This window comes from Eutrigla gurnardus (assembly GCF_963514095.1).
Source record: "Eutrigla gurnardus genome assembly, chromosome: 12".
Lineage (NCBI taxonomy): Eukaryota > Metazoa > Chordata > Actinopteri > Perciformes > Triglidae > Eutrigla > Eutrigla gurnardus.
The window spans coordinates 5,396,527-5,410,765 of NC_139926.1; the positions used below are offsets into that span (position 1 = coordinate 5,396,527).

A 14,239-nucleotide genomic window follows, 5' to 3' on the forward strand; every position below is an offset into this window, starting at 1 on the left:
AACTATTAAAATCTTTATTTTTCTACAGAGAAATTACCCTCAAATTGTTTACAAACGATGCTCTGACGCCACCGTTCTCCTTAGAGCTGAAACATATGACTAGAGACATCTTCATGTCTGTCTCTCACTGTAACTGTCAGCTGGGACGCTGCGAGACATGCTGAGACAAGCAGCTTCCTGTCTGCGTCTGTGTGTGTATATATGTGTGTGTGTGTATATGTGTGTGTGTGTGTGTGTGTGTGTATATATATATATATATATATGTGTATGTGTATATATATATATATATATATGTGTATGTGTATATATATATATACACATACACAAAATATGAACATGTTTAGATGGGATGATTCATTTGTGGAATAAACACCTACATTCTTTGAAGGCATTAACACTGTGCTCGCTGGATGGGAAGTTAAAGTATAAAAAAACAATCAATAAACAAATGCAACACCAATTAGTCACAGGACCAAATTATACATAAACTCAACAACAAAGTTGTTTGATTTGAACCGCCTCCTATCAGTTACCCATATAAAAGAAATATTTAAGGTAAAAAAGATAAGAGACTCTAAGAGAATTAGATGGGGAATAGTGCTGGTCCACCTTAAAAGGTCAGCCCACCTTTCCTGACCCTGACTTCGGACAAGCACGCTCTCTCCAAACACCTTCTCTCCTTAAGTGGGCTGGAGCAGCCAGAGTTGTTGCTCACGTCGGGGCAACCCCCCATGACTTCTTTCAGCTTTCTGACAACAAGATACAGGAACTGAGCTTGTGTAAGTAAGCGGAACACAGACCGACCTACTGCATTCACGCTGTAACATTACTGCTGATTTCATAGTCACAATCGTTACGTCCTTTATTCATTGTTCTTCTTCTTAATTTATTATACTCGAACGTCCCATCCAGCGAGCCAACGGCGTTCAGCCCTTAGATATATATCTGTATATAAATATAGATAGATAGATAGATAGATCTATATATATATATATATATATACACACACACACACACATTAAGCAATTCATCGTTGGTCGAGTATTTCTCTGGATATAAATAATTAGATTCAAGTATTGCAGGTTTAAAGCTACAAAGCATGACTCTCTGCAAGTCAAGCGAGTACTAGTGCACTACTTCGCCACAAATCACAGCTGCTTATATTATAAAATATCAGACTTTCTTGAAGTTGCAGTAATCAATATAACATATCACCCGCATGTGCCCTTAAAGAGATAGTGGAGTTGTATGAGGTACTTATCCACAGTCAGCGACTATATTTAGAATATTTTCAACTCTTCACCTTGCTGTCAGACAGCCCTTTCTGTTGGCTCTGCTCTCTTTGAAGCCACAAGACTCCTTTGACAAAAACAGTAATTTAACCTCTCAGAACACAGGAATTGCTACACGACCGCTGCCTCCATCAGTTAGTTAGTTTCTGTTATTGTGTGACTTTGTCATTTCAAAAGTCCCAATGAAACAGAAGTTAGAGCATCTTCAGCTTCTGTTATGGTTCAAATGTCCGATGGCTCATGCTGCACTCGGGCGTTAACAAAAATAAGATGAGAGTTGGGGTGGTTAGCTAGCCCAAAACACGCTTCTCTGTTTGTGGAATCGTTAAAGCTAACAGAGCAACATGGAGAAATTATGTGTTTGTAATTTCATTAATTAAAGGAGAATTCAGGAAAATTGAGGCATATTTCCCGCTCCGTCATAGTGCAGATGAACATCCATCAGATGACAGGGAGGTACCGGTGAACGTGGATGCTTGGAGGGAGGCCAGGCTGCAGTGACAGTTTCCCTTCCATCTCTCCCTTGTCCTCCCGATTTGATAACTCTCCTCCGTAGCCCGTATCACACTAAAATATAAGCCCACCCTCTTTTTAGCGGTCCAATCAAACACGCAGGATTTTATTTAAATCCCTTTGTACTGTATAGCTCTCAAATATTAGACTGTGAACAGAAGCTAAAGACACTCATTTCTGTTTCACTGGGATGTTAAAACACCAAAGTCACACAATAACACAAACTCAATGAGGGAGGCAGCAGTAAAACAAGGTCAAAGGTTGACTGTTTTTGTCAATAGAGTCCTGTGGCTTTGGTGAGAGCATAGATAACAGAAAGGTCTGACTGGCAGCAAGGCAGAGAGGTGAAAATATTCTAAATATAGCATACACTTAAAAGGTATACACTAGCTATGGAGAAGTACCTCATACAACCACATGACAAAACATCACAACTGTCCCTTTAAGATCTCAATTTTCTTTGGTTTTCTGGCCAAACTCTGCTCTCATCAACCGTGTGTCCAGTCACAGCAGGCAGCTGTTATCTCCATAACAACTGTAAAACTATTATATTTATTTTATTACTAGAAATTAGTGACAATGTGGATCTGTGAATTTTGGGTGTGTAAATAAAAACTTTGCTGCAACTTTATACTGAGAAAAAACATCCATGTTTTGCATTCAGCTTGTTCAATTACACCTGAAGCACTGCCCAAGGATTTCTTTTAATTGTTTTAATAAATGCAGCCTCAAATGAACATCTTTTGTTGCCCTACAGCTTAGTTTCAGGGATCCAAAGCAAAAGCCTCTACAGCTCATTTAACAATAACTCCATAATATAATTATAAATATAAGACTGATATCAGTGTGGCTCATCCTAAAAAATAAGGTTAGTTTCTGATTTGACATATTAATGTGAAGTCAATCAGAAACTAAGGCAGCTGAACTGAAGCTATTAATCCACATCTGACCTAAGGCACAACAAAAGTTCCTAATATTGAAATGCAGAAAATCCAGTGATGGTTTCAGGCGACTGATCGGTGTGCAGAAACGAGTGCCACTCGTTGCTCTGCCTTCGATATGCTCGGCCAATGTAAACACAGACGTGCATCCAGTGAGATGAAAGTTAGTCACTCTGAACTAAGGCATCCGTTTTAACATACAGTCAGCAGAAAAATAAAGATCAGGAAGCAAGAAATGCTTGTTGGCGGAATATAATTTTTGCTAGCAGACTTGTGGATATGTAGAGAAGACAGTCCCACATTAATCATACTGTCCGTTAGTCCTCACTGTATGTCTTCCTGATGTCCACAGACGTCCTCACGTTGTTCAGTCACTTTCACTGCCTGATTCACTCAGCTGGAGATCACTCTCTGTAAAACAAATGTATAGCAAAACAAACTTTTAAAGGCTGCTAACATAGACATATCATTCAATTAAATGATACTAGTTTTGTAAGACTATTTTGTTAATAACTGAACAGTACAACCAAACTAATTCCCTATTTAAAAAAATATAGCCCTACAAAGAATAACAGAAGAACATTAAGGCCAAAGTACCTTTTCAAACATATTTTAATCAAATTTGCAAGTGCAATTCTGCAAAGTATGAACATTCAACAAGAATTTTAAAAAGTTAAAACAACACTATAGATAGCAAATTCTTTTTAGGGACCAACTCCTCCGTGTTGTCCTCCATGCTGCTTGCACGCTGAATACAAGCTGTCCGTAATCCCTCAGCGTAGTGGCAGAGGTGCAACAGCATATAGGTTGGTTTCTCGTGACGTCACAGTGCTGCATCGCGAACGCGCTAAATCCAGATGGATGGCAGGAAGTGAAGTCTGCCCATAGAACTGCCGTGTGAAAAAGTCAAGATGCCCATGTTTTGTGTAGTTTACGGCTGCTCCAATCGTTCTACCCGTGAAAAGGAAAAGAGTTTTTAGAGTACCAAAGGTTGTCGTCCATAAAGGTGAGAAATGTAAAAAGCTCACAGAATAACGCCGTAATAGGTGGATTTTAAACCTACGTCTGCGGGTCTGAGAGTCGCTTTGCCATCAATAGGGAACACTTGCGTTCTCCGCTGCTGGGGCCGTCGCAGGCACCAGCTGCCTTCGTCCCCCTAAGTTCAGACTTCGAGATGCCCGGTGCGGTGCTTGGGCCCGTCTCGGGCTCGCCTGCCTCTCCGTTCGGCGCGCTCCCCCCTCCTTCCCCGACCCTCGGGCCGGGGATGGGCACCCATCGGGCCCGCAAGAGTCGGGCGCGGCTGCTGGTGGACTACCCCTCTCCGTGCTGACCGTGTTATGCGTGCGCAAGTCCGACGGTGCTGCTAGTGGGGGAAACGAGGGCAGTGTCGACGGTCGGGGTTCGGCGGGTCGCGTCGGCGGACCCTCCTCCTCTGCCTCAGGGTACCTGATGCCTCAGTCCGTGAGCCTCCCCCCACCGGGAGCCACGTCCCTCGCTCCAGAAAACTGACTCATCTTCATGAGGTACGGGTCACGCCCAACATATTTACTTACTAATTGTTTGTATCGTATTCTAGAAACTGGCTCTAAATCCCTATAATAAGGACTCTCTGGAACGGTTTCCTCCATAGACGTAGTCAGCATTTTTACTTCCGTACAGCCATTTGGAAATCGCGCTCCCTTAACGCGTCATGAATCACGTGACTGAAACCAAGCTTTAAGGGCCACTGTAGTTTAAAAAAAAAAAAAAAAAAAACGGAGCCGAGAGAGGTGCGCAATATTCAGAGAAAAAAAGTCGCAAATTTATAAATTAGAAATTTTGCTATTTTATAAAGTCACAGATTTGCCACTTTATTATAGCGGTCATAGAGGAAGTAAACACTTTGCTTGACCGGATGTTTGCCGTTGCTCTGACAACAAGTGAAAGCTACGGCTACATCTTAGCCTAACCACCCGATCAATAAACACCCATAAGATGACAACTTGGCCCGTATAAATAAAACCAACAATAACAGCCGTCACCCTAAGGACCTTAACGAGGCGTTGTCACACGTTGGGATGGATTAATTAGAAAGATAAATGTACGTACATTCATGGGACATTAGCTAGCATAAATGCCGGTTGTTTGTTAGCGTTGTAATAAAGTAGCATATCTGCGACTTTTTTCTCTGAATATTGCCCCCCTCTCGGCTCCGTTTTTTTCATACAGTGGTCCTAATATGTCGTCGTACAGAGGAGCAGAATATCTGCTGCAGCACGATCCAACGGCCCAAACATGCAAGACCTCTGCGTTAACTCACAAAAAACGTTTCCATGTGGACGGCGAATGTGCCATGTAGCACGATATTAACGATCTCTCTGTAAAGGCAGATCGCGGAGCGATTTGAGACATTTTGATGGTTCAAAATCTAATATCGTCATATCGCACACCCCTAGATGAGAGTAGCACCAACTGATCCTTCGCTAAGTCCTGCTACTATGTGAGTTACCAAGGAGCTCACACTGTTGTAGCTGCACTCCCTGGATGAATCCCATCTAATTTTTGTTTTCAGAGAGCAGCAGACAGAAGGGTTTATCCAGGAAGTCAAACTGATTCCGCAGCAAAAACAGGTTAAAAGGATAAAGATAGAAGTTAAAGCCCAAAGTTACAGATCACAGTGTTAAAGTGAACCATCACATCACAAAGTGAGAGATATGAGACAAGAGAGAGAGATGATATTCTCACACCTAACATGACGGCATTAGTCTCTGGAGCTGTCAGACTCTGGTCAGAGCTGGACAATCCTACGCTATGATTGGCCGGTGTGTGTTTTAAGTTTTAGTTGATTTACAAAACATTTTTCTAACTTTTCTATCATTTAAATGTAATTGTATTTTCTCCCAATCCATGTTACCAAACAAATAACATCCAACTGAAAATTATTACTCTTTTATGTAACATGTTTCACTTTCCCAAAGAAAACGGGTGCAAAACACCTATAACTTTCTAGTTGTATCGTTGTCATTTTTTTATATTATTGTCACCACATTGTAATTTCCAACAAATATCAGAAAAAAACAGATATTTGTTATGGTAACATTTCAGTACATATTTATTCTATTAAATATATGTGTGGTATTGAGAAAAAATAGTTGTTACTAGTAAAATGCTGAGTGTCAACAATTAAAGAGTGACTGGTTGAGAAACTGAAGCTAAACTCCTGATGCTTTAAGTTTTTTTGAGTGCTCACAAAAAGATGTGTTACAGAGCAGGTTACTCACTGAGTGTGTTCATGAGTCCTCCGCCGCCCTCCTGGTTGCGACTGTTAGTGCTGGTAGTGATGATAGGCATGCTGTGGTTGGCCGGCGGCGGGGCCGGGGCCGGGGCTGGGGCTGAAGTCCGTTCGTCTTCGTCATCACTGCTGCTGGAGCTGTCGTCACTGCTGGAGGACGAAGAGCTGTTGGAGCCTGAGGAGCTGTCGCCGCTGCTCAGCTGGTCCATGACCCGCGCCTCCGCCATCAACTCTGTAAACAGAAGCACAAACAAAGATAAAGAAAAGTGTGATAATCATCCACATTTATGGGAACGAGGGATGTTGGTTAACCATTAACCGGTGACCAGTAACACATGTCGTTCTATGGGTTGATTATGGTCTTTGTGTTGACCAAATGAGCTGTTTAGGGAGGACACATGCACGCACCACGGAGCAAGAGGCTTGAAAGCAGAAAAAAAATTGTATTGAAAACATTTAAATTCAGAATCAATGAGTCACCTGATTGCCTTCTGATCAGCCCTTAGAGAGACACTGATCAAACTATTTAGAATGGAAATCAGCTCATCAGTGGCTGATTAGCTTATATTTGTAACGTGTTCCCGTACCTTGATCAAAATGCAGCAATAAACTTCAGGAAATAACACAAAACATTAAAACTGGATGGATATAGCAATTCTAAATGTGGTGGCAAAGCTTATTTAGGCAATGGAGCAAAGTGCCTCTTCACGTCAATTAGCATTTTTCCCCCCCTTAAAAATGAGCAGGGTTCTTATCAGCTAATGGGTGTTGGACAAAATTAACCTAAAGTGACATCCCTTAGCCAACACAACCGCTGACCTAAGCAGCGGAACGTTTTCATCCAGGCTAATGAGGGCTTCACAGTGATTAGTCTCATAGCAGGAAACTTGATGTTGGTAAATTAAGTCAAAAAGTCAAACATGTCACGCTACAGTTATCATTCTCATGTTCATGACTAATCCAGTATTAGTTATTAAAGAGCTACAGTATAGGTCGATGCGGAGCCTCTCCCCATCAGATAATTTACCCAGCTAAATTAGGTGGTCTTTCAGAGACCCGGGTTGATGGTGTCTCACGTATCCGACCGCAAGCTTTCCAGCTGCAGTCACTTCGCTTTTGAAAGTCACTATAGACATTAGACACTGTGCCTGACAGCACGTTACCTCTCTCTATGTCGTCCATGGGAGACGCCGGGGATGCCTTCTCTTTAGGAGGAGAACTCTTGGAGCTGGTGGAGGTCTTGCTACTGCTGCCGGTGTTGTTGTTATTCCTCACCTGCTGGCTCAGGCGACTGGTCTGTTGTTCCAGGCGAGAATGGATCTTACTGCTGCCCTCAGCCCTGAGAATGTACATATACAGTAGATGCATTTTAATTAAGAAATATGTCTTAAGTATTGAAGTAATGAAGTTTTACAAATGTTACCTTCGTAAATATACAAGCAAGCTGTGCTCAAAAGTCAGTCAACAATAACGTGCTTGGTATCGCTTTGTAATGCACCTGAACACACAACACATCAATTTTATCATAAATGCTGCACTTGAGTGTATTATCATCAAATATATAGTCCCAGTAGTAGTAAAGAGTAGTAAATTACATTAGTTGCATCTGTATATATATTATGTATATATGCATGTATATTAAGGTGATATTGTATTTGAAATTTTTATATTATACTAGGCTAGGATCACACTCTTAGTTATTACTTATTGCATAGCCATTACCGGTACTCTGGAACGGTAAGATAATTGGGTTTACTCACAACAAAGTCATATTCCGTAGCTTCTTGCCTTTCATATCAGACCAGACATATGCATATAAGCTTTATGGTGGAGGAGCTATTCATCGAATCATTTGGGGAATATTATTTCTGCCTGTACTTCCTAGGGATAGGGCCAAGGTTTATGTGGTTTAAAACATTTGTGTAACTGTAAATTGGCTTTTTTTTATGCCAAAGATGCACATTAAAGTGGATAGAAACAAACGTGTGATACAAATAACAGATAAAAATATATATTGAACAGTAAAGACCTAATTTGAAAGCAACCCACCTGGTCTTTTTCACAGCTATATTACTGCTGAGTTTTTCCAGTCTGTACTCTCCTGTGTCATGGTTCACAATGAGGATGCACTCTTTCATGTACGGCCTCTTGGAGCCCTTGAAGACTGTTACTGGAGCACTTGAACCCTAAACGACAAATAACAAAAGAGGCAGGATTGAAGTCAGGATTTTAGAAATACTGCGGTAATGAGCCTGAAAATAAAGTCTCAAATGTTATTACTTGAATTATTGAAAACATTATAAACAGTTAATAATGTGTTGGTCAATGAAAAGTACAGCTCTGAACACAAAGAGAGTGAGTTGAATAATCCTCATCAATGATTTGGAGCATCCATCACTGACCTCTAAATTGGGTAGAGTAATAGTGACTTGCTCTCCTTTGCCCACTTCAAGATCCCCTTCACATGTTGTATCAATGGAGGCTGGTTTGAAGTCATCTGTGACACATAAGCATGTATTATTATACATATATTATATTCTACACATTTAGATATATTCATTATAAACAAGTTACATTGTTGTATTTGTACATGTTATACACATTAAAATATATATTTGCCATACAACATCGTTGTATTTGTACATATTATAAACATTTAGAACTATGTTCAATATCAATAACAGAAGCATTGACATTAGACACAGTGCTGCAGTTGCCTGCCATGACCACCAGATGGCCGCAGTGTACAGGCTGACGCAAAGCTAACATTAGCTAACATTTTGACAGCAGGATCATCAACGGTTTCTTATAGTTGAAAGTTAAGTAACTTATAAAGAAGACAAATGCCGGAGCTGTCAACTTACAAAAAGGTGCCAACAGTAGGCAGATACAAACGGAGTGACGACGAGGCGACTAACCAGCGGCTACATGTCAAACAGCTGCCTTCATGTGTAAGCTACCAAGCTAACTAGCATGCTACTGTTAGCTACAGTAAAAGCCGGACGTGTCGAGTGATTCAAAACCCCGGTACTTACATCGCACCGTATGGTAGCCGCTTTTGGGGTGTTTCTCAAACGTCTCTCCTAGTTTCAAGACATGCTCTTGATTGTCAAAGTTGGAATAAGCTGTTCCATTCATTGTGAGAGTTTCATGAGCTGTAAACTTTCTGCTGTTCCTCTTTTTCTGATAACCATGTACGGCAAATCCCCGACCGCCTCGTTGGTTCCGTCATGTCCTCAAGACTTCGTTATGATTGGTCAAGCGCATCATTCCTCTATCTGATTGGCTCAACGTCTGTCAATCAATCATTTTAATGACATCCTAATGACGGGGCAGCTACGAGGCAAATGCCATGTTTTCTTATAATCATGTGTTTTATTTGACTTGTGTCCATATTGCTGATCTGAATGATTGATCCAGACCTTCTGTATAGTTACTCATTCTAAAAAAAGATTCTAAGAATCACTGAAAATAAAGAATCACACAGAATGGATCGTTACAGAATGATATCAATGTTTGATAGACTCAATCAAATATGAATAATAATAATAACACTTATATATAATAGTCATCATTATTATTATTGTCATTATTATTGTTAATTTATTATCATTCATAATTTATTATTATTTTATTTGAACAGCACTTTTCAAGCTGGGAGTATAAAGTACTTTCCATAGATGTGGACAGGATCTAAAAGCAGAAACAGCGTCAGTAGATTGAATCATAAATGGAAGACTGCATGTACAAGTATGAATGCTCCATAGAATGATTTGATTGACCGATATGATTTTTGACAGGGACAAAAACACATCAATTCCCAAACCTGCGAAGCCCCTGTTGCTCTTCAGTTTAAAGTCTTCTGTCTGTTGTGTGTGCAAGTTTAACTTGAAATTTGCACAGAAACTGATGAGGAAAAAGACTATGCAGTTTATGTATACATTTATGTTTTCTGGTGCATGCATACCCCTCTGTTCTGTTTTGTGCCGGATATTTAATAATGTTAAGTTAATACGTTTTCTTCCTATTTTGAAGTCTGTGTTAAACATCTTGCCTGAAGGAGCCGTAGACCAACTCACTTACATTTCTCAAGAAAAGTGATGATATATATTTAAATCATGTATTTTCTATATAAATAAAATATACAGTACCAGTCAAACAACTTCTCATTCAATGTTTTTTCTTTCTTTTCTGAGTGTATATTAATACTGAAGACATCAAAACTATGAACAAACACATGGAATTGTGTAGTAAACAGAAAACCAGAATATCTTTTATATTTCAGATTATTCAAAGATGCCATCTTTTGCTTTGATGATAGCTTTTGACAATCTTGGCACTCTCTCAGTCAGACTCATGAGGTCGTCACTCCGAATGGTTTTCCATTAGCTGTGCCTTCTCAAGGGTTCATTTGTGGAATTCTTGCCTTCTTAATGTGTTTGAGACCATCAGTTGTTGTGCAGAGGTAGGGTTGGTACACAGTTCTTTACAGTGAACAACCCTATTAGACTACTGTTCTAATCCATATTATGGCAAGAACCACTCAACTAAGTAAATAGAAATGAGAGCCCATCATTACTTTAAGACATGAAGGTCAAAACCATCAAATGCTATGATGAAAGTGGCTCTCATAAGGACCGCCACAGGAAAGGAAGACCATGAGTGGGCTCTGCTGCTGCAGAAGATACGTTACCAGAAACAGAAACGGCTATTTAACAGTTTGCTTCACAGTGTTCAAGTAGCAGACGCATCTCAACAGTCCAACTTTGAGATTTTTGGTTCCACCCGCCATTTCTTTGAGAGATGTAGAAAAGGTTAGTGATGGTTTCTACACCGTTAGACTTGGAGGAGGAGGAGGAGGAGGAGGAGGAGGAGGAGGAGGTGTGATGGAGGGCTGCGTCAGATGACCTCCACAATCACCCGACCTAAAGCTGAGGTGGTTTGGGATGAGTTGGACCGCAGAGTGAAGACAAAGCAGCCAACAAGTGCTCAGCACCTCAGGGAACTCCTCCATGACTGTTGGAAAACCATTCGGAGTAACGACCGCATGAGTCTGACTGAGAGAAGGCCAAGAGCGTCAAAGCTGTCATCAAAGGGTGGCTACTTTGAAAAATATAAAATATAAAACATATTCAGTTTTTTGTTTACTACTTAATTCCATATGTGTGTTTCTTCAATATGAATCTACAATGTACAAAATAATAAAAATAAAGAAAAGACATATCTTCTTTCATTTCCATTTATTGGTGTTTGTTAGTTTAAATTTATAACAATTTTTTTTTCACAATTGCACACCCTTTTACTTACCAAAAGTGCCAATACACACACACACACACACACACACACACACACACCTTACAGTCTATGAAGCAAACATTAGAATGGTGAGGTCCCAACATCGCTGTGCTGTGCTGTAAACCTGATTACTGAATTACACTGGAGCGTGTGGTGTCCTGCGGGTCTGTCCACGAGAGACTAACAAACTGCTGCAGCAACACTTACTGTCTGCGGGGCTCTGAGCTCCACCAGTCCTGAGGCAGTGAAAATAATCTCTTTTCCTTTCTTTAAACTCTTAATGGGTCCTAAACCCTGTGTGCACTTTGCTGAGGCCATATGCTCCACTGCCTCCAAACATTAAAGGATCAACATAGAAGACCAATGTAATGTGGAGATTACACAAGCGCATTATCACCGGCCGGTCACAACGTGGTCTTCCTCGGGAGATCTGTGCATGTGCAGGAGTGCAGGCTGTAAGAAACACATGTGAGGCTCCATGGCAGCCACCTCTGTCACCTTCCACCTCTATTTATGTATTGGTTGTTATATCAATAAGATGAAATGTAACTTATAGTTAGCACAATTAAACTCCCCTAGTTGATTACTGACATTAAGACAATTCTTAAGTAAGTTTTCTGAAAATGTATGTTTAAATAAGCAAATGAGGAATTATATAATGGTAACTTTTGGTGAATTTAGGCAATTTAGATTGAATTTAGACGCAAACAGACCCACCAAAAAAGCCACCGACAGCTAAATCTATTCTGGATGTTTTCTTTCCATTTGACTGAAAGAGAAAATTGAAGATACATAGATAAAAATCTACAAAATGATCAGTGCATGAAAAACAATATTATTTATGACTTTAATGGCCTTTTCCCCATATTGTTTGTGTGTGAGTGTCTGTGCCGACCATGATGGATCATAGAAGGACAGGAATCCTGTTTCACTGTCCGTGTCCCTCATGAACAGAAAGCAGCAGGGGTCTGTCTCCATGGACGGAGGTAAACACGGGAGCAGATATCGGTTACTGGGTGGTTTCCTGTTGGAGGTCAGGTTTACTGTTCCCAAGCAACTAGCTGACAATACTGAGGTTTGAGTCACAATAGAGAGCAGAGAGACAGTCTCCTCAGTCCACCAACAGCTCAGTAGAGTATATTTGGTGAGTGGGACAGGTTTGTCAGCCTCTCTCTTTATTGTGATATCTTCTTGTCTTCGTGATGAGACTTTCATTTCAATAAGACTGTCAAATAAAGGAAGATATTCAGCTCTTTCATCATTTCATTTTTAGTGCAAAGGTTGAACAGAAAAAAGTCTCAAGACTTTGAGTCTTCAAATCCTGAAAGGACAAATCCAAGTTAAATCTGGGTCACAACTAATGACTTACAGTAGCGTCTCAAAATAATGACTTAGCATCTGAAAAATAATGACTTAGCCTCTGAAAAATAATGACTTAGCCTCTGAAAAATAATGACTTAGCCTCTCAAAATAATGACATAACATCTGAAAATAATGACTTAGCATCTGAAAAATAATGACTTTGCGTCTCAAAATAATGACCTAGCATCTCAAACTAATGACTTAGCATCTCAAAATAATTACCTAGCATCTGAAAATAATGACATAACATCTGAAAATAATGACTTAGCATCTTAAAATAGCCTGACTTAGCATCTCAAAATAATGACGTAGCGTCTCAAAATAATGACGTAGCGTCTCAAAATAATGACTTAGCGCCTCAAAATAATGACGTAGCGTCTCAAAATAATGACGTAGCGTCTCAAAATAATGACTTAGCATCTCAAAATAATGACGTAGCATCTCAAAATAATGACTTAGCGCCTCAAAATAATGACGTAGCGTCTCAAAATAATGACTTAGCATTTCAAAATAATGACTTAGCGTCTCAAAATAATGACTTAGCATCTCAAAATAATGACTTAGCATCTCAAGAAATCATAAAGCCAATCATAATAAAATGTATTTTGGGGCGCTATTGGTCCAAGTCAAGTCTCGAGTCTTGGTGAGGATTTAAAGCTGAATGATGAGGAATGTTATGGAGCGTTATTGATCTGTGTTTAACCAGATGACAACTTGATCTGAGTTTGGTCCAAGTCTCAAGTGCTCAGCTTTACCTGCTGTAAGTCTCTACTTTTTTAAACTGTGTTCTACCAAAAGGTGTCTGTAATATTTTGTCCATCACATTTCATCATGGAAATTAAAGGAATAAGAATATTAAAAATCTGTTGTATTGGATTAGAGGTCAGAGCGCTGTTATCAGAATCAGTTTTATTCTGCCAAGTATGTGTGCACATGCAAGGAATTTGAATCTTTTTTTCTCGTAATATACTTAAAGAAATAAGAAAAAAAGAAGAAATAAAGTGTCTACAGGTTATTATTACACCATACTATATAGTTACATTAATTCTACTTTATTATGACCTCTGTTGTAAATTTCTTCCTCAGTGACTTTTTGTATAACGCAGTATACTCTATCTCTCTATGTATCTATGACGACGTAGCTACAGAGGTTTCTATTGTTGTGTAGAAGAGAAGAGGAGCCAGACTGACTGATGAACCACCATGATCTGGACTCCTGAGGGGGGCATATGGGCTGAGTGTGGACACAGCCCGCCCTCTTTCATCTGAGCCAATCAGGAGCGCAGGGGCAGCGTTTGTCCTATGGTTAGTGCTGCATTCACTTGCTGTCAGAAATAAAACAACCACACTATGAACATCCAAAGTGTGGTTACGGCAAGAAATGATATGTTATGAATCCTAAAAGTCCATAAGGCAAACTGTAAACAACAGACATAAGTCTTTTCCATAACTGTCATTTAGAAATGTTGAATAAAAAGACTTCTGCATATAATAATGATAATAATTAATATTATTATGAGGAGGCTGCCTTCAAAATGTCTGAGCAGTCTGCCAACACTCATAAG

General features: G+C 39.8%; 1 protein-coding gene across 1 annotated transcript; it reads right to left on the reverse strand.

Moving 5' to 3' along the window:
* eaf2 (ELL associated factor 2) lies at nt 1-9,170 on the reverse strand. Its single transcript, XM_084022591.1, has 6 exons — nt 9,053-9,170; nt 8,420-8,514; nt 8,067-8,203; nt 7,181-7,356; nt 6,007-6,249; nt 1-3,157 (listed from the first exon to the last, which is right to left on the reverse strand). The coding sequence occupies exons 1-6, from the start codon at nt 9,153-9,155 to the stop codon at nt 3,114-3,116; spliced, it is 798 nt and encodes a 265-aa protein (XP_083878717.1). The 5' UTR covers nt 9,156-9,170; the 3' UTR covers nt 1-3,113.
* Nucleotides 9,171-14,239: the final 5,069 nt, after the last annotated feature.

Coding starts and splice junctions, on each gene's coding strand:
- eaf2 (XM_084022591.1), bottom strand. CDS start 9,155: ATGAATGGAACAGCTTATTCCAACTTTGACAATCAAGAGCATGTCTTG. Junction 8,204..8,419: donor TTACTCTACCCAATTTAGAG/GTCAGTGATGGA, acceptor TTTGTCGTTTAG/GGTTCAAGTGCTCCAGTAAC. Junction 7,357..8,066: donor ATAGCTGTGAAAAAGACCAG/GTGGGTTGCTTT, acceptor GTACATTCTCAG/GGCTGAGGGCAGCAGTAAGA.